General features: G+C 35.5%; 1 protein-coding gene across 2 annotated transcripts; it reads right to left on the bottom strand.

The window, feature by feature from the left end:
- Positions 1-2,827: 2,827 nt before the first annotated feature.
- Positions 2,828-20,523, bottom strand: LOC129264321 (cylicin-1-like). Of its 2 annotated transcripts, none has more exons than XM_064102908.1 (7): positions 20,428-20,523; positions 20,056-20,313; positions 17,851-17,924; positions 16,658-16,720; positions 11,091-11,256; positions 9,926-10,602; positions 2,828-8,364 (listed from the first exon to the last, which is right to left on the bottom strand). In XM_064102908.1, the coding sequence occupies exons 2-7, from the start codon at positions 20,111-20,113 to the stop codon at positions 8,287-8,289; spliced, it is 1,116 nt and encodes a 371-aa protein (XP_063958978.1). In that variant the 5' UTR covers positions 20,114-20,313; positions 20,428-20,523; the 3' UTR covers positions 2,828-8,286. The 2 variants fall into 2 exon arrangements, with proteins under 2 accessions (XP_063958978.1, XP_063958979.1); XM_064102909.1 differs by having other exon boundaries at positions 20,477-20,517.
- Positions 20,524-21,185: the final 662 nt, after the last annotated feature.

Raw genomic sequence — 21,185 nt, 5'->3', positions numbered from 1 at the left:
GGTAAACACAAAGGGTAAACATTTTGACGGTGCTATAAGTTTCCGACACTTTGCTAATTATTGTAATCCGCGAACCAGCGAACAACTCCCAAATCTTTTTTTTATCCATTAGTAATTTTGTAATAAATGTGGCAAGGAAACATTTTCAAATCTGTCGGATTTTTTTGTGGAAAATTCAATAGAAAATAAAATTGTTTTATTTCCTTCCATAAAGGTGATCGCTGTTTTACATTGTGAGAAACGCAACATTCGGTCAAATGAAAAATAAGAAAGACAGGGGGCGCTATGACGAATCGAGAACCTATTAACTTCTACTCCTCCTGTCAGAAGCCAAATAAAATGGTTATCCAAAAGATTCAGAACTTCGACTTCCGCAAAGTTTTATAAGTCGTATGCAATCGAGTGGGAAAGTGTCAAGCATTTGACTGCATAAACTTTATAAAAAAAAACTCCCGCTGGGACGATTCAATAATACAGGAACTAATACGTCCTGATGGACATATATTTTTAATTCGCCCCTCTCCCATATTTGAAAATGGAGTAGTCAGTAAAAAAGTGGTCATAACTTTACAAATATTTTTGGTCTATCCGTACAAAAAAGTTTGTTTTTCCGAAAGGAAAATCATAAGGAATCCAACAAGAGTGTCGCTAAGGCGAGCACATAATACAATATAATTCATCAAGCAAGAAAAGTGGAAGGTGGCGACTTCACCTTTGATTGTCTTACCTCAATATCAATAGAATTCCTGAGATCTATGCTAGTATCATACAAACCAAATTATATGAGCATAAAGGTTAAGGTAAACTAAAGTTATCGCGTTTACAAGGACTGCAGCAGGGTAAGGTAAAAACATGTCACTGTGACCTTGACCTTTGACCTTTTGACCTCAAAATCAATAGGCTTCCTGTGATCCATGCTACACACCAAATGATATGAGCCTAGGTTAAGGCAAACTGTAGTTATCGCGTTAACAAGGACTGCAGCAGGGTAAGGTGAAAACATGTCACTGTGACCTTGACCTTTGACTTTTTGACCTCAAAATCAATAGGCTTCCTGGGATCCATGCTAGTATCAAACACACCAAATTATATGAGCCTAGGTTAAGGCAAACTGTAGTTATCGCGTTAACAAGGACTGCAGCAGGGTAAGGTGAAAACATGTCACTGTGACCTTGACCTTTGACTTTTTGACCTCAAAATCAATAGGCTTCCTGGGATCCATGCTACACACCAAATGATATGAGCCTAGGTTAAGGCAAACTGTAGTTATCGCGTTAACAAGGACTGCAGCAGGGTAAGGTGAAAACATGTCACTGTGACCTTGACCTTTGACTTTTTGACCTCAAAATCAATAGGCTTCCTGGGATCCATGCTACACACCAAATGATATGAGCCTAGGTTAAGGCAAACTGTAGTTATCGCGTTAACAAGGACTGCAGCAGGGTAAGGTGAAAACATGTCACTGTGACCTTGACCTTTGACCTTTTGACCTAAAAATCAATAGACTTCCTGTGATCCATGCTAGTATTATACACACCAAATTATATGAGACTAGTTTAAGTTAAACTGAAGTTATCGCGTTTACAAGGACTGCAGTAGGGTAAGGTGAAAACATGTCACTGTGACCTTGACCTTTGACATTTTGACCTCAAAATCAATAGACTTCCTTGGATCCATGCTAGTATCAAACACACCAAATTATATGAGACTAGGTTAAGTTACTGAAGTTATCGCGTTTACAAAGACTTCAGAAGGGTAAGATGCAAACATGTAACTGTGACCTTGACCTTTGACCTTTTGACCTCAAAATCAACAGATATCCTGGGATCCATGCTAGTATCATACACACCAAATTATATGAGCCTATGTTAAGTTAAACTGAAGTTATCGCGTTTACAAGGACTGCAGCAGGGTAAGATGAAAATACGTCACTGTGACCTTTTGACCTCAAAATCAATAGGCTTCCTGGGATCCATGCTAGTATCATACACACCAAATTATATGAGCCTAGGTTAAGTTAAACTGAAGTTATCGCGTTTACTAGGAAAAGTTAACGGACGGACAGACAGACGGACGGACACCGAGTGTGATACCATATACTACGTCCCGTCGAGACGGGCGTATAAAAATGGTATTGAAGATGTGTTAGTGTAAAGTAAACAGGTTTCACTCACGAGAACCCCATCTCTACCCCATCGTCTAATCACTAATTAAATTCCAATTCATATTCCAATTGTTCGGGAAATCCCCTTTCAGACATTTATTATAAAGGATTTGTTCTCATTCCAATTTACACTTATAAATCATACATTATAAATTTGGCTAATCAAATGCAATGCAATGCAACATTCCCAAAGACTCATGCAATACTACCACTTGCCTATTTCTCAGCAATCCTTGCAGTGTTGTTTTTGAAGGTGGCAAGCTCAAACACACAAATTACATATTTGAGAACTTCATAAAAGTAAGTTAATGACATCATCAACTTCCTATTCGTGTAACACATTCCATGAAAAATGCTCTGGTTCTTTTGAAATAAAAATCATTTGGATGTAACTTTTATCGTTCTTATGATTTTTTGTTTCAATTCCAGAGTATATATATCTTGTTTATCCAGTCGACTTGACATTACATGTTGATTTGACTTGGAATTTAAAGGTCAAGACCAACCAAAATATAACTTGATCTAAATCAAAACAGCCACAAAAATTTGAATAGATAATAGCTAATCCTGATTAATATTTTCAATTGGCTATATGCTTAGACTGGCATAAGACGCAGAGAGAAAAAGACCGTGAATAAGACAATGGGAGAACTGATGAATATATATGTTATTTTTATGTGCTCATTTATTTACAAAATATGGTAGGTCATATTTTAGCTGTATTTACAATATTATTATGGTGTCCCTCAGTAGTTGACTGTTTGAATGTACAAAACAAGAAGCGTAATATTCTTTTTATATGTTATCACAAGACAAGGCATTCCTTCATTCTCAAAATAATATTTGTTCATATATATGATACATCAAAAAATTACAAAAGTGATTTTCGTTATTTGATACCTTAAAAAAAGGATATAAAAGTTAATTTCTTTTTTAATCAAGCATGATCATTTCCTTCTTTTTCCATTCTTCTGTAATTTCTTTTTATCACATATCTAAACAATACTCAAAATATTCAAAATACATCTCTTTTGCCCTTGTTTGAATGCAGATTCTATTAATCACATAATCTTTATGTAGACATACAGGGGGAGTTTCACAAAGGGTTGATTATGACTTAGAGTCACACTCAAATTCCAAGTTGAAAGGGTATAAAATGCATCACGACTTTGGTCAAATCAAGATGCACGCACAACTGGGTATTAAAAATTAAAATTGCATACAAAATGTTTAGTATGTGTCAGCATTTTAGTCACATTTAACTCTTGTGAAACGCATTAACTATAACCCCTGAACTTAAACATACATGAATATGCAATTTACATCTGGGCACCATCTTATCAAGAGTTACCATTGATCAAATCAATCGTAACTCTATGGAAATCCATCAATGTCATAATTTTTTTAACAGGAAATTTGCATAATGTCCTAAAAACAAAGAGAAGCACAGTGAATTTTCAAGTAAACAATAGTGAATATACATTACAGTAAGAAAATAATTTGAACAAACATGCATTTTAGATGTTGACGTTGCTAGCTTTCCATAGTTGTGATTGATCGGATCAATCAACTCTTTGAAAGACGGGGCCCTGGTACTGGTAGCTCATCTTATCATTAAGATTGACAATGCCTAATCTAACAATGTGGTAGTGATTCTATGACTAGACAAATTCATTATCTTGTCTTTCTAAATACAATGCTCTACTGTAACATATACTTAAAAGGCACAAGACTGAGAAAGTGATAATAAGAATAAATGATAATAATCATTGTGGTCACTTCTATAGCACTTGTATCCACCTCAGTGAATGTACAGAACTGAATTTTGCGCCAAAAAATAGTGACCTTTACCTTTTGGCCTTAAAGAGCATACTAGAGACGGCATGCCCTTTTAAATTCTAAGATGAAGATTTGCAACCTTTGAGCCCTATTTTATAATGATTATCATGACTTTACCCAATTCTTCACTGGATACCATGGGTATGAACTTGATAAATCTACCTTTAAAATGAAAAGTGTTGTTTATTATAATTTCATTGACTTTTCAAACCCGACTCAGATTTCTATTATCTTATCATGACCACAAGATATGAGTTTGGTGAGGCTACATGCAGGGGCCGCGGAAGCGGGGGGGCTGGGGGGGGGGGGGGGCTTCAGCCCCCCCCACTTTTTTCCAAAACCATGTACAAAAACGTAAAAATGACCATACGATTGTGATTTTTTGCATGGTCAGCCCCCCCACTCTCCTTGCTCACTTCCCAGACCAAGTAAAAATGTATTCAAATCCACCTACAAGCATCACTAGGCAAAATATATATAACATGTATATCATTTAGCTTTGATAGCAAACCGGAGTTACATCATCGTAACATTACAAATTAAGTCAATTTCAATTTAAATAAGCCTCCAATACTATAAAAAAAAGAACGGTGGGCATGTACACATAAAACATCACCAGTAAATGAAGTTCATTGATTTAAGAACATATGTCATAACAAGTGGAACGCCTCTGGCAGTCTCGCCTGCATTACGCAATTTAATATAGCAGCAGTGCTAACTTTGAAAACTACTATAAAATAATCATTCACAAAAACATCATTCATATAATGACATAATACCACGTTCATTGACCATAAATGACATTTGAACGGAGACTTAAGACTGTCAACTACACCCATGTCCACATTTCATTCACTCTATCCATAAACTTTCAAAGTTATGATGGCACTTCAACAATTACCCCAACATGGCCTACGTTTATTGACCTTAACTGACCTTTGACTTGGTTTTGTGACCTGAAACTCACAGGAGATGTTCAGTGATGCTTGATTACTCTTATATCCCAAGTTTTATGAACTAGATCCATAAACTTTCAGAGTTAGGATGGTAATTCAACAAATACCCCCAACACGGCCAAAGTTCATTGACCTTGAATGACCTTTGACCATGGTCATGTGACCTGAAACTCGTACAGGATGTTCAGTGATACTTGATTACTCTTATGTCCAAGTTTTATTAACTAGATCCATAAACTTTCAGAGTTAGGATGGTAATTTAACAAATACCCCCAACACGGTCAAAGTTCATTGACCTTAAATGACCATTGACCATGGTCATGTGACCTGAAACTCGCACAGGATATTCAGTGGTACTTGATTAACCTAATGTCCAAGTTTCATAAACTAGATCCATAAATTTTCAAAGTTATGATGGTAATTCAACAAATACCCCCAACTTGGCCAAAGTTCATTGACCCTAAATGACCTTTGACCTTGGTCATGTGACCTGAAACTCAAGCAGGATGTTCACTAATACTTGATTAACCTCATGTCCAAGTTTCATGGACTAGATCCATATATTTTCAAAGTTATGATAGTAATTCAACAAATACCCCCAACTTGACCAAAGTTCATTGACCCTAAATGACATTTGACCTTGGTCACGTGACCTGAAACTCGAGCAGGATGTTCACTAATACTTGATTAACCTTATGCCCAAGTTTCATGAACTAGGTCCATATACTTTCTAAGTTATGATGTCATTTCAAAAACTTAACCTTCGGTTAAGATTTTGAAAATAATTTTCCCAACATGGTCTAAGTTCATTGACCCTAAATGACCTTTGACCTTGGTCATGTGACCTGGAACTCAGGCAGGATGTTCAGTAATACTTGATTAACCTTATGTCCAAGTTTCATGAACTAGGTCCATATACTTTCTAAGTTATGATGTCATTTCAAAAACTTAACCTTAGGTTAAGATTTGATGTTGACGCCGCCGCCGCCGTCGGAAAAGCGGCGCCTATAGTCTCGCTCTGCTATGCAGGCGAGACAAAAACACAAATGAAAATCAAAGCAAGTCAACCAATCTTAAAAGAACTACATTTCTTTATACATTTGTATACTTTTTTTTCATTCTATAACCTCTTATATGACTGTAATGGTCCTGATAGCCTGTCAAAAAGATATATGCAAGTCAAAACTAGATCATACAGAATCCAATAAAATGACTTCACAAGTATCTGTATGTAAAAATAGAAAAATATGTGTCAAAGAAATTCTGTAATTGCTGAAAAATTATCAATAATAATAAACTGTCCCACATATGCTTATCTTTGTGGTACATTTTCAGATTAGATTTCATCATTTCACAGAGTTCAACTTATGTAACTATACCATATCTAAATCTGATGATATAGTCACATCTAGCCATGGATTTACTGACTTTCCCATGGAATCAGTGTTTACTTCAACCACATTCATTTATCTTTAATCATTCAATCACAAACCTTTGATTAATGATTGTTCAAGTCTATGTACAACACAATCTCACTCCGCTGATGATTATAAACACATTCTAAGCTCAATCAAGTAACTAGAATGACACATACAGTGTCACATGGAAAAAAAATACTGTGACCCATTTCATAGCATGATAGTGATTTGTTAAAAAAACCAAAAAACATCATAATCCTTCATTAATACATAAACAATATGCAGGAACTGTTTCCTTTTTTCTTCTTCACTGATCTTCAGTAGAGATCACTGACAAGACAAGACTGGCCTATTAAGACAAACTACAATGAATTGGTTTATTATACAAAATATGTGTAAAGCCCTCAACAGGAAGTTGAATGGTTGATCAAATAAAGCAGAATTTAATAATTATAGCACTGAAAATGAAAATGAACTCTGTTTTGTCTCTATTTTATTTATCCAAATAAAACCAAAGATTACAATTTTTTCTTCCTTTTATGTAAAGCATGGTTTGACTCCTCTTGGAATAACCAGTTGGAATTTCTTTTGATTCAATCAAGTGCTTCTCTATCGCTATTTCCACATTCTTCATAAAAAACAAATTGAAATGAATAAAAAAAATCAAACTATTTCATAATTCACGTAATGAAATAGGTATGGAATAGTAAGTGTACAATGTCTTCTGCTCTCTCATTTGCATACATCACATATATAATATAATTGATCTTGTAAAATGAAGTGAAAAGTATAAAAACATCTGATATTCTCTGTGTTATGCTTGTTGGATTTATACTCTTCTCTTATCAAATCATATACTTGTTAGACTGTACATGACATTAAGTATTTACAAAAATGAAAAAGAAAACTGCATTCTAGACTATAATCTACTTTATATATTTTAGGAAGCAGAACATGAGAAACATTCACTGATCCATATCACAGAATATAAAGTACATGCATGCACACAGTTAACAGCAGGCAACCTCGTTCCCATCCTTCGACCTTTACATCTTTTGACCATGGTGGGAGGGCTTCTTCCAAGACATTGCAAAATTGAAATGTGTGCAGAAAGGAATGTTCCCATAATCACCTGACACGTGTCCTAGCTAGTCTGCAGGCACAGACCTTTGTTAACAGTTAACAGCAGGCAACCTCGTTCCCACTGTTCGACTTTTACATCTTTTGACCATGGTGTAGGTGGGAGGGCTTCTTCCAAGACATTGCAAAATTGAAATGTGTGCAGAAAGGAATGTTCCCATAATCACCTGACACGTGTCCTACATGTAGCTAGTCTGCAGGCACAGACCTTTGTTAACAGTTAACAGCAGGCAACCTCGTTCACACTGTTCGACTTTTACATCTTATGACCATGGTGTAGTGGGAGGGCTTCTTCCAAGACATTGCAAATTTGAAATGTGTGCAGAAAGGAATGTTCCCATAATCACCTGACACGTGTCCTAGCTAGTCTGCAGGCACAGACCTTTGTTAACAGTAAACAGCAGGCAACCTCGTTCCCACTGTTCGACTTTTACATCTTTTGACCATGGTGTATAAAGTGGGAGGGCTTCTTCCAAGACATTACAAAATTGAAATGTGTGCAGAAAAGAATGTTCCTATAATCACCTGACACGTGTCCTAGCTAGTCTGCAGGCACAGACCTTTGGTTTACGCATAGTGAATGATGCCGACTCTGAAGTAGTTGGACTAGATTCACTAATGCACTGAAACTGCTTCTTATCAGACACAGACAGTTTGGAGTCTAGTCTTCACTCCAGACATGGTATAGCTTGTTAAAGTGTTAACTTTGAGTCTGTGCATGCAGACTATGTCCTTGTACCCAAGACTTATGGTAGTATCCAATACATGTTCATTCCACTGTTAGCTCAAACATATCAATATCATCAAACTCTGTGCTCATCTTCATGGTCCAGGCATCCTCTTCTTTCTGCAATGAGAACAAAAAAATAAAAAGGAAAACAAGATTTAATTCAATTCAACACCATTCCACAAGCCAAATAGGCCGATAAACAATCCAAAAAACAAAAAAAAATAATATCATGTACATCATTATTTAGCAGCAGAAAGAAGCTCATCAATGAGATGATAGATACAACAAACTATTAACAACTAATAATCAAGACAGTTTTAAGAAATACAATTTGTGTTCCTCAATACAATGGCCGTGGGGCATGCCTAAAAAGGCTTACATGTTAATGCAAGGTGTACTGAAATAGGAAGAGATGATAACAGAAGTAGGGTTGCAAAGAGCTGGAAACTTTCCGGAAATTTTGGAAAATTTCCATGGAAAGTTTCGGGAATTTTCAGCTGCCGGGAATTTTGGGAATTTTCATTTTTTTCACAAAAAGTGATCAATTGTGTTTTTAAATACAAAATCATAAATTGATAACCTAAAATATTATACTTTCCATTTGTATTTAATTAGTCTTCATTCTCTAAATTGCCAAGGGTATAAAATATTCATCAAACTGTACATAAGTACATTATACTGTATACAGTATATATATATATATTATGTACATGTATGTATCCAGTAACATTACGGAGCATAATGCAAAAAATGAAGCTTCTTATCACTTCATCATTAAAAAAAAAAACTTTGCATGACACTATTTTTCATTTTTCTTTAATGTCTTTACATGTACATGTAAGAACCTGCCCTCCATTTACCATTAGATAATTACATTGCCCCTACATGTAGTCTGCATGCACAGACCCTTATTGAAACTTAGATCCACATGGGTCTTCACAAAAGACTACAATGTAGCACGAATACATCTTTCTGTTGAACAAAAGGACCTTCTGTACACAAGTCATTGGCAGGGGCCTTAGAATGCATATTCAGACCACTTTCCTCAAGAGAAGGGTTTGCACTAGTTGAGTTTGAGGGTCTGAATGTGGCAACGTGCATCCTACTAATGCCTTGTATACTGAAGGCCCTCTCACTCAGGAAACAGTATTGTATGTGTTAGTCTGTGCGTGGAGACCAACTTGTTGATCAAAGTTTCAATCAGGGTCTGTGCCAGCAGACTAGGTGTGCACAGCAGACTAATCCCACCAGCAGCTATGGCACTGGCTTGAGTCTTTAAATGGGAAAAATCAGGTCCAGGAACGAAAAATGTTAATTACCTATTTATTTTTTAGATGTCCCCCTCCGACCCCCCCCCCCCCCCCAAAAAAAAAGGGGGGCAAGAAATAACAACATAATGGCCGACTTGAAAACAATCAAGATTGCCAAAGTCAAATCCTTAGGGATCACATGTATACCATGTTTTGCACAGTCTGGGTCCTGTTACACAAATGCATAATTTAGAGTAAACAAGTTCACTATCAGCCAATCACTTTGAATGATTTTAGCAGCTGTAAACAGCTATAGCATAATTGTTATTGTAACAAGTTTTTTTAAATGGGCAACTGGTCTAAAAAACTGGTTTGACTGGGAAAATATTCGCCTTATGCAAGTCTAATTCAAAGTAAATCTCAATTACCTTCTTTTGCGTTTTTCTCCTTTTCACTGTTTTCTTTGGAGGGACCTTTTCATCTTCTTTGTGGATGAGACTTGTAAGCTTGACATCGACCTTCCTCTTCTGACCTCCCCTCGATGATGCATGTGACTTGGAATCCATAGAGGAGTACATGGATGAGGATTCTGGTATGGCCCGTTCTGGCGAGGGAGACAATCTCAGGACAAGGTTGTCCGATGGTGATGGGGAAAGGGGCGCATCCTGGACGTCCACCTCATCTTCCTCGACCTCCTCCTTGCGGTTTAGAGTAGGAGACGTGGCAAGACTGTCTACCATGTAGGTTGGGGACTCAGGGAGGACTGGAGAGAATGGCAACGGCTGCTGCTGGGGCGGGGACAACAGTCCTTCGAACCCAAAGCAAGAATCGTTCATTTCGGCCTTGGAGTCCGGTCCCCCCGACAGAGGGGTGGAACTGTCCGACCCGTTGGGGAGGGAGAACATCATCTCAGGTGACTTAAGCAGGGAGGAGGAAGCCATGGAGCTGTATTCCGAAGGGCCTTTGGAGGAGTCTGTGCTTCGAGTCTTCCTCTTGCTCTGTCTTCTGCTTTGTGTTTGCTGATTTCTGGAGGAATTGCTTGACTTGCTGCGATTCTGCCCCATTTGTTGACTCTGTCGCATTACCACTTGTTTCTGCAGATTCCCTGAGAAAAGAAATCAAAACATGACAGAATTTCTAAAATTATTAAATGGTGGTCCCAATGACAGGTAAGTTTGTCAAACTTGATATCACATATCTGTCCATTTTTCATATTGGAGAATCTTCTGATTTTCAATTATATCAATATAAAAACATACTTCAAAATTATTCTACATGAAATGAGATTGAAAAAGAAGCTGAAAAGTGGTTAGGAATGAGTAAATGGTGGGATCTGGGATGTACCAGATAACACGGCCAAAACCTGGTATCGAATAACAAATTCTGTGGAAGAGGGATATGATCCTATTAAGAGGTATTCCTAAATCTGACTCTGCCTATGTCAAATCTCTCGGGACTAAGGAAATCTGTTTGACTTAGATGAAATTCAACTTAGAAAATGTTGTTATCACAAATTTTGCATATTCTGCTCTGAAGTTAAATGCTTATTGGACTTACGGAAGGCTGACTTAAGATCTCTTGAAATTCTGTTACCTTGTTTGTTTCCCTTTCGCTTTCCCGATGACCCTTGGCTAGGTGAGAGAACACTTCTGAAGGAATCAGTAGGCTTGCTGGGTTGGGTTTGATAATCCATATCGCTTCCTGCCGATGCAGTGCTGAACTCGCTGGTCTCAAAGTCAGCGTCATAGCCATCACCCTGCTATAAGACATTCAAATTGAGAATGAAGAGTGTCATATAGTAAATATATGAAAAGAAAGTTGTGCTTGTTGTAGTTCATTATCTGTATCCACGCTACAGGCCGTGTCGACAATCTTCATGATCAAAACAATAACTAATAATGCCCTACTGAAAATTCAATTGTATTGCAAACAAGTTTATATCATATGCTGTGTGTTCATACTACACACATCTTTTGCCTCATTAGCTTTTTAATTCTTGTTTACATTGGATTCTTGAAGTGATAACTTTACTATGCAACTTCTAAAGCCAATTTATTTATCATTAAAGGTCAAGTCCACCTCAGAAAAATGTTGATTTGAATAAAAAGAGAAAAATTCAACAAGCACAATGCTGAAAATTTCATCAAAATCGGATGTAAAATAAGAAAGTTATGACATTTCAAAGTTTCGCTTATTTTTAACAAAATAGTTATATGAACGAGCCAGTTACATCCAAATGATTGAGTCGATGATGTCACTCACTCACTATTTCTTTTGTTTTTTATTGTTTGAATTATACAATATTTCAATTTTTATGAATTTGATGATTAGGACCTCCTTGCCTGAAGCACAAAATTTTAAAATAATGGAATTCCACGTGTTCAGGGAGGAATGAAACTTCATTTCACATGACAATGACGAGAAAATCAAAATATTTCATATTTCATATAATAAAATACAAAAGAAATAGTGAGTGATGTCATCTGTTTCCTCATTTGCATACTGACCGAGATGTGCATATAACTGTTTTGTGAAATGAAGCAAAACTTTAAAATGTCATAACTTTCTTATTTTACATCCGATTTCGATGAAATTTTCAGTGTTTTGCTTGTTGAATTTTTCTCTTTTGATTAAAATCAAGTTTTTGTTGGGGTGGACTTGTCCTTTAATGACTATTTACCAATATACTCCTAGTTTTAGATTTTAGTTCTCATTTTTGTCTATCTTTTCATTTTACCAGATATTATTCAATAAAAGATTTCAGAATACTCAAAGACTGTATAGTATACATAAAAAAATTCCCAACATTTACTGATATACAAATAATGAATATTCATGATAGCAAAGGACAGAATACTTCATGAGGTGAAAGATGAAATGATCCATTTCATCTTTTACCAAATGAATTATACTGTCCATTGCATGAATGGAGAGAACATTCATTATTTGGTTTATGGGTCAATCCATATCAAATCAACCGATGCTTGTCACCCGACCCCCTCCGATTTTCTTTAAACTCGCACCAAATGTGCCCCCAAGTGTCTGACGGAAAATTCTAGAATATTTTGCCCCAAGGTCAAACGGTTGCTAAGTTACGGCCTCCCTTAGCAACCAATGTCTGGCCAAACAATAAAGTTTAAATAAAATTAGCTATTTTTGATTGACTGCTGGAGCCAAGTTTGATGACGCAGTGTTCTAATTTTCTGTAAATTGGAAGAACTTTTTAGTCTTAACACACACAATATAATTTGACATGGATCTGACCAGCCATTATTGCGCACAAGGTCACCGAACATGGTGTTAAGCGTCCAAGTCAATGTTTTTGGGTGCATGTTTGGAGGCACATAACTTCTAAATTCAATTAGCTTAGAACCCAATATTATGCATATTTGAAGACTATGACTTGCTCAACAGACCTACAAAAAATTGGCCCTACCATGCGTGTCAATTTCTTGTAGGGCGCCCTCAAAGTTTGATTTTTTCTAAAAGTTGCCAAGTTCAAGGTCACAAAGCACCCCTCGTCCCATCCAAGTGCGACCCCAATTTCTGTATACTGATAGACATTTACCTATATTTTCATGGGATACTTAACATTTTTTGTGACCGAAATGTTTAATAGCTGGTTTACGCATTCGAAAATGGTCGTAAACACCCCAAAATCGATGTAAAACGACACATACAAGTTTTCAGCACATTTCAAATTAGGATAAATCCAAAATGAAAAGGGAGCAATCACTGGTATTGTCTGTAATGGTAGTCTGTAATGAGTACTAAAAGGATATGCATCACAAATAGTTTGTCTTATTTGCAATGCCCTTGAAAAACACAGCTGAAAATCATCAAAAACAATAAATCGGGTCAATTTTCCGTAATGATAGGGCGTTAAAATGTGTTTACACCCACTTTCACTTGTTGGTCATTTCAATACTAATGGTGACTTTAAGCTGATAATTGCAAATCATGTTCCTTTCTGGTTCTATTTTAAGCTCCAAATAATATATAAAGTCATATCTTTATCTTTTGACCTTGACATTGATCTAAAAATAGCTATAAATGCCCTAACATTAGCATATTCACAACATGTGAGCTTTACAACACATTTCAAAATTGATTTTCTCACAGACTAAATGCCTGATCATATGGATATTTGCAGTATTGGTAGTCCATAATGAGTACTTGGAAGATATAGTATTAATTAATTGTTCTTACATGACAATGACCTTGAAAATACAGGTGAAATCCACACAAAAATTCAATAATCCGCCGATATCCCATTATTATAGGTTGTTTACACCCACTTTCACTTGTGTGTCATTTCAATACTAATGGTGACTTTAAGCTGATAATTGCAAATCGTGTTCCTCTCTGGTTCTATTTTAGGCTCCAAATAATACATAAAGTCATATCTTTATCTTCTGACCTTGACATTGATCTAAAAATAGCTGTAAATGCCTTAAAATGGGCATATTCACATTTTAAGGCATTTACAGCTATTTTTAGATCAATGTCAATGTCAAAATATACATATATTACTTTATGTATTATTTGTAGCTTAAAATTGAACAAGAAAGGAGCATGATTTGCAATTATCAGCTAAAAGTCACAATTAGTATTGAAATGAGACAAAAGTGAAAGTGGGTGTAAACAACCTATAATGGGATATTGGTAGATTATTGATTTTTTGTATAAATTTCAGCTGTATTTTCAAGGTCATTGTCATGTAAGAACAATTAATTAATACTATATCTTGAAAGTACTCATTATGGACTACCAATACTGCACATATCCATATGATCAGGCATTCAGTCTGTGAGAAAATCAATTTTGAAATGTGTTGTAAAACTCACGGGTGTTGTGAATATGCCAATTTTTAAGGCATTTACAGCTATTTTTAGATCAATGTCAAGGTCAAAAGATAAAGATATGACTTTATGTATTATTTGGAGCCTAAAATAGAACCAGAAAGGAACACGATTTGCAATTATCAGCTTAAAGTCACCATTAGTATTGAAATGACACACAAGTGAAAGTGGGTGTAAACAACCTATAATAATGGGATATCGGCGGATTATTGAATTTTTGTGTGGATTTCAGCTGTATTTTCAAGGTCATTGTCATGTAAGAACAATTAATTAATACTATATCTTCAAAGTACTCATTATGGACTACCAATACTGCAAATATCCATTCGATCAGGCATTCAGTCTGTGAGAAAATCAATTTTGAAATGTGTTGTAAAGCTCACGTGTTGTGAATATGCTAATGTTAGGGCATTTATAGCTATTTTTAGATCAATGTCAAGGTCAAAAGATAAAGATATGACTTTATGTATTATTTGGAGCCTAAAATAGAACCAGAAAGGAACATGATTTGCAATTATCAGCTTAAAGTCACCATTAGTATTGAAATGACACACAAGTGAAAGTGGGTGTAAACAACCTATAATAATGGGATATCGGCGGATTATTGAATTTTTGTGTGGATTTCACCTGTATTTTCAAGGTCATTGTCATGTAAGAACAATTAATTTATACTATATCTTCAAAGTACTCATTATGGACTACCAATACTGCAAATATCCATATGATCAAGCATTCAGTCTGTGAGAAAATCAATTTTGAAATGTGTTGTAAAGCTCACGTGTTGTGAATATGCTAATGTTAGGGCATTTATAGCTATTTTTAGATCAATGTCAAGGTCAAAAGATAAAGATATGACTTTATATATTATTTGGAGCTTAAAATAGAACCAGAAAGGAACATGATTTGCAATTATCAGCTTAAAGTCACCATTAGTATTGAAATGACCAACAAGTGAAAGTGGGTGTAAACACATTTTAACGCCCTATCATTACGGAAAATTGACCCGATTTATTGTTTTTGATGATTTTCAGCTGTGTTTTTCAAGGGCATTGCAAATAAGACAAACTATTTGTGATGCATATCCTTTTAGTACTCATTACAGACTACCATTACAGACAATACCAGTGATTTCTCCCTTTTCATTTTGGATTTATCCTAATTTGAAATGTGCTGAAAACTTGTACGTGTCGTTTTACATCGATTTTGGGGTGTTTACGACCATTTTCGAATGCGTAAACCAGCTATTAAACATTTCGGTCACAAAAAATGTTAAGTATCCCATGAAAATATAGGTAAATGTCTATCAGTATACAGAAATTGGGGTCGCACTTGGATGGGACGAGGGGTGATTTGTGACCTTGAACTTGGCAACTTTTAGAAAAAATCCAACTTTGAGGGCGCCCTACAAGAAATTGACACGCATGGTAGGGCCAATTTTTTGTAGGTCTGTTGAGCAAGTCATAGTCTTCAAATATGCATAATATTGGGTTCTAAGCTTATTGAATTTGGAAGTTATGAGCCTCCAAACATGCACCCAAAAACATTGACTTGGACGCTTAACACCATGTTCGGCGACCTTGTGCGCAATAACGGCTGGTCAGATCCACGTCTAATTATATTGTGTGTGTTAAGACTATAAAGTTCTTCCAATTTACAGAAAATTAGAACACTGCGTCATCAAACTTGGCTCCAGCAGTCAATCAAAAATAGCTAATTTTATTTAAACTTTATTGTTTGACCAGACATTGGTTGCTAAGGGAGGCCATAACTTAGCAACCGTTTGACCTTGGGGCAAAATATTTCATTTTTTTCCGTCAGACACTTGGGGGAACATTTGGTGCGAGTTTAAAGAAAATCGAAGGGGGTCGGGTGACAAATTGTCTAAAAATTGGTTGATTTGACGTGGATTGACCCTAATATGACACCTAAAAATGAATTCTTTTCATAATAAATTTATGAATTTTGATGCAAAATATGGTCACGAAGTGCAAGCTCGGTCTGCTGATTATCGCGTACATACAACATGTGCGCTTCAAATACGAGTGGTTTTGTGGTGCCTGCTATGCTGTCTCGGTGCGTGCGTGCAATGGACAAAATCGTATTGATCCAAAATTACATGATGAATGGATCCAAAATTGCACGGTTGATGATGTCATTGTAAAATGGGCTGAATGAGTGATATCAAACAACCAATCAAATGACAAGGATATATCTAGGTGTCATATAAAATCTAATATTCCTCAAATGCACTAAGTAGATAATTTCCACCAAAGAATACAATCAATTTGAGTTCCTTACCAATCTTTTACCATGGTTCTCCTTTTGTTCCTGGTGCTCAACCTCTGTGTCTGTACTAGATTTCTATTGGAAAAATGACATACCGTAACATAAAAATAGTCACATACTGGGCCTACTGGCTCAACATGAATGAATCGAAGACTCAAGAAAATCAAAATCTTTCTTACTGTTATATTGTGTGTGTTAAGACTATAAAGTTCTTCCAATTTACAGAAAATTAGAACACTGCGTCATCAAACTTGGCTCCAGCAGTCAATCAAAAATAGCTAATTTTATTTAAACTTTATTGTTTGACCAGACATTGGTTGCTAAGGGAGGCCATAACTTAGCAACCGTTTGACCTTGGGGCAAAATATTTCATTTTTTTCCGTCAGACACTTGTAACATAAAAATAGTCACATACTGGGCCTACTGGCTCAACATGAATGAATCGAAGACTCAAGAAAATCAAAATCTTTCTTACTGTTGTATTTATCTGAAAGTAAGATTGTTACTCACTATCATTTGGCTCTTTTGTGAGTTTACCTTTGACATTATTGTTTCACTCCTAATTTCATAATCTTCGGGATACTTTATGAATGAAAACGATCATGTAGTAATTATGGTAAACTGGTTTAGTTTTGTTTTTTTTAATTGAAGGTTTTATGATCATTTCATCGCAGCCAGTGGCTGAATTGAGAAGGATTTACAAAGTAAAAATATAATATATAAACATAAACAGTGAAATATTTGATGTAAATCATAACCGCAACAACAGTGAAAGTAAACAAATATTTTTTGAAAGAAATGTCCAATAACCAATTAATATTCTAGTAAACTTTGGAGACATGATAAACCAATGCGTATAAACTTACTATTATAGAGTTTTACTTGAAGTTGAATTTGTTGGTATAAAGAATAGTGTTTTAAGAAATAAATTGCAAAAATTTGAATATCGTGTAGAAAGTTATGGAAAAATTGCAGACATAAAGGTTTCATGGAGTGCATAATTGAGTAGCCTAGTAGTATTCTCGAAAAATTCGAGTAATTTAACATAATTAGATGAATTCAAACAAATATGAAAATTTCTCGGAATCATGTATTTGTTTTTAAACCACATTAAAAAAATAAAATAGATAAATAAAATATACAAATAGAATGTTACATTTACTTAATAAGTACATGTAAAATATTTATTTGATAAATTAACATACCAGTTGCTTTTTTGCCAGTCTGTTGGTAATCTCATTTAGTTGATCCTGTGAATCCATGTCTTCTGATGACAAGTCTAGAAAGCAAACAAAGTACATTAAAGGTAAATGCTAGTTTTGGTAACGATATCAAAATGAGTTCGTACAGAATCCAATGAAATGACCACCAAAGTGTCTGTTTGTATAAATAAAACGCATGTGCCAAAGGATTCTGGAAGAAACTGTGTAATTGCTGAGAAATCAGCAAATAAGCACAGGATTTGGGTAGAGCGTCGGGCCCGACGCTCAAAGCAATAATTATACACTGTCCCACGTGCGCTTATCTGTGTTGGGGAAGTTCAGTCTGAACATTTTTCAGCGTAGATTTCAAGATTTCACAAAGTTCAGTTTATGTAACTGTACCAGATCTAGATCCTCGATGATATACTGACAATTAAGCCTGGTTTTACAGACTTTCTCATGAAATCAGTGTTTACTGCAACTACTGGAATTTCTCTTTAAAATTGATATAAGAAGGAAATAAGTATAGATCTAAGCAAAGCCTACACCCTTTCATAACCAGTATATATTTCAATGCTTTTATTATTTGATGAACTGATTTTTTTTATGTGAGCTTGCCAGCTCAAAATTTCACACATTGATCTATATTGAATACTATAGTATCTTGGCTCAGGGTCATCTGAAACTGCAGTGAAGGCAAAGCAAAGATGGAGAACGATTTACTACATGTACCTGTAGTATTCAAATTTAAGATATATGCAATGATCTAACAATAACATTCTTTGAACTCTGAAAATTTTCGGAATACAGAGTTGATATAATACAAGTTGTGCCAAGCCTAAGATAACAACAAAAGTTACAAGAGAAGATAAGACAAGTCATTTGGGGCCCGTTGTAGAAAGAGTTGCAATTACTATTCTAGTTGCAATCAAATGAGACTCATAAGATCAAACACAACTTGACTTTCAACCAATGGAATGCACATATTTTCTTAGGGACTTGCGCTTTATCTTTTTTATTGGTGTTTAAAGGAAATGTCCGCCCCACCAAAAAGTTGATTTGAATAAAAACAGAAAAATCCAAAAAGCATAACACTGAAATTTTCATCAAAATTTTATTTAAAATGACATTTTAAAACTTTCATTTCACAAAACAGTGATCTGCACATCCTGGTTGATATGCAAATGAGGGGAACTGATGACATCACCCAAACTTTCTAGTTTTTCTTTTATTAGATTGATATGAAATATTCTAATTTTCTCCTCATTGCCCTCAATGCCCTGTGAAACAAGATTCATTCCTGTGTATTATTACATGTATGGTAGTGGATCGTATTACCGAACACTTTTCATGAATTCAATCATATCAAACACATTATTCTCATAAAATTCACCAAACTTTTAACATAAATACACAATTACCTACAAAATATAAATATGTGAAAATTTTGCCGAAATTGTTTTTCCTTTTTACGATATTAGCTTCTAATCGGACCCCTTTTTGCACGTGAAATATTTTGGTCACTTGAAAAAGGTATCGTATTACCGAACGTGTTTTTTCTATGGGAAAGTTGAGAAAACAATAAAAACACTTATGAGCTATTTTGACCATATTTTATTATTGTTAGAATATTAAGACTTTGAAAATGTGTTTTTGACCATTTATCATCAATTTCTATTCAAGTTCTCTTTGGAAAGATGTTGCAAAATTTTGAGCGTATGAATTTATTTTCTGATGCGTATGATGCGTGCGTTCGGTAATACAAGGCCGGTCGGTAATACAATCACTCACTATACCATTGCTTTTAACATTTTATGATTCACTAAAGTTGGTCCTTATTAATGTCTAATCTGTAAAAATTGAAATATTGTTTAATACAAACAAAATAACAAAAGCAATAGGATATAAGTTAGTGAGAGATGGATGTCATCGACTCTCTGTCATATGCATATGCCACCGTGACGCGTGGTAGCGAGAACGTCGGTTGAGTGACATCTGGACCACCTTCATTTTATGTTTATTGTTTAGTGTTACAATCGTGTAAAATTGACCTAACACCCCACAGCTCTGACTCAATCTGAATGAATCGAACTCTTTATTTAAATTTCTAATCTAGCATTTTTAGCAAGCCAAGGCAATGGCTGCTGGCATAGGCTATGCAGCAAAATTTCCCATTTTTAACTCAAAATCAAATGTTTTTAAGCCTACCTTTGGAACGGGTGACCTTCCCCCGCACCTTTGCCCTCTGTCGTCGTTTGGCAGGCATTGTCTGTGCCTCGCTCAGTTTCAGCTCAAGTCTATCGTTTTGACTCCCAAGTCGGTCGAGCGCAGCCCGGGCAGGCAGAGGCCAGAGTCCCGTTAAGTCTTGGCAAGATATCCGTGGCAGTTGAGTTAGCCGTTGGCCCCGGTGGCTGCAGTGCCTTTCGCTTCCGTGCCGTGGTGACTGCACTGGTCGGCTCAACAAGACTGTAAACGAACAATGAAAGTTTAAACAAAATAACTAGTACCATGAAGATATTTTCATGACAAAACCGAAGAAATTGTTAAAGGCAGTAAACCATGTATAATTCAGGTACTTACGTAAAGGTAGACGCAGATACGGAACATTTTATCCACACTTTGCACTTACGATTTTCAATATCGCGCTTATAATTTTGCACTATTCTACCAAAAGAGGGCAGCAAATCAAAATTGAGAGCGAGATCGAGAGTCGATCCGGTACATAGAGATGTACGGTATACTAATATACATCTCTATGATCCGGTACTATTTCTGTGGTTTGGTCATCAGAGTTGGAGACTGGCGCGGTGCGTGAGGGGTTGAGAATTAATGGAAATACAATAAGCATTTTTGGTAATAATGTGTGCTCTTGTGTTTTTTTTTAGATAAATCACAATTTAATTACGAGCACATAACATTTCGATTTCCAACAAGAATAAATTAATGAACAAAAACTGCACAGTTAACGACTTTACGGACAGTGTGGGAAAGAGATCAAAATAATAATAATCACACAGCTTATTGCAAAAGACTGTCAATCAAATTTTGTTTTAAAAAAATTCTGCACGCCGAATGGAGATATTTATATAAAAATAAGTAGAGTAAAATTCAGAGAGCGAAATGCTGCAACTTTCATAAAAATCTGATAACAAATAGCGAAGTTATTGAATCTTAAAGTTTAGCAATATTATTTTTTTTATGCACGTCGTCATGAATGTTCATTAGATGGACTAATGATGTCACATCCCCACTTTCCTTTTCCGTTTATGTTATTATATGAAATCATAATTGTTTCATTTTTTCATACATGTATGAATGATACTGTATGTAGGTTACAT

The sequence above is a fragment of the Lytechinus pictus genome, chromosome 7 (genome assembly GCF_037042905.1).
Source record: "Lytechinus pictus isolate F3 Inbred chromosome 7, Lp3.0, whole genome shotgun sequence".
Taxonomy (NCBI): Eukaryota; Metazoa; Echinodermata; class Echinoidea; order Temnopleuroida; family Toxopneustidae; genus Lytechinus; species Lytechinus pictus.
The sequence above is the reverse complement of the archived record's forward strand: the minus strand, read 5'-3'. Positions and strand labels throughout refer to the sequence as shown.

Coding starts and splice junctions, on each gene's coding strand:
- LOC129264321 (XM_064102908.1), bottom strand. CDS start 20,113: ATGCCTGCCAAACGACGACAGAGGGCAAAGGTGCGGGGGAAGGTCACC. Junction 16,721..17,850: donor GACTGGCAAAAAAGCAACTG/GTATGTTAATTT, acceptor TTTTTCCAATAG/AAATCTAGTACAGACACAGA. Junction 10,603..11,090: donor GCGAAAGGGAAACAAACAAG/GTAACAGAATTT, acceptor TTCTTTTCTCAG/GGAATCTGCAGAAACAAGTG.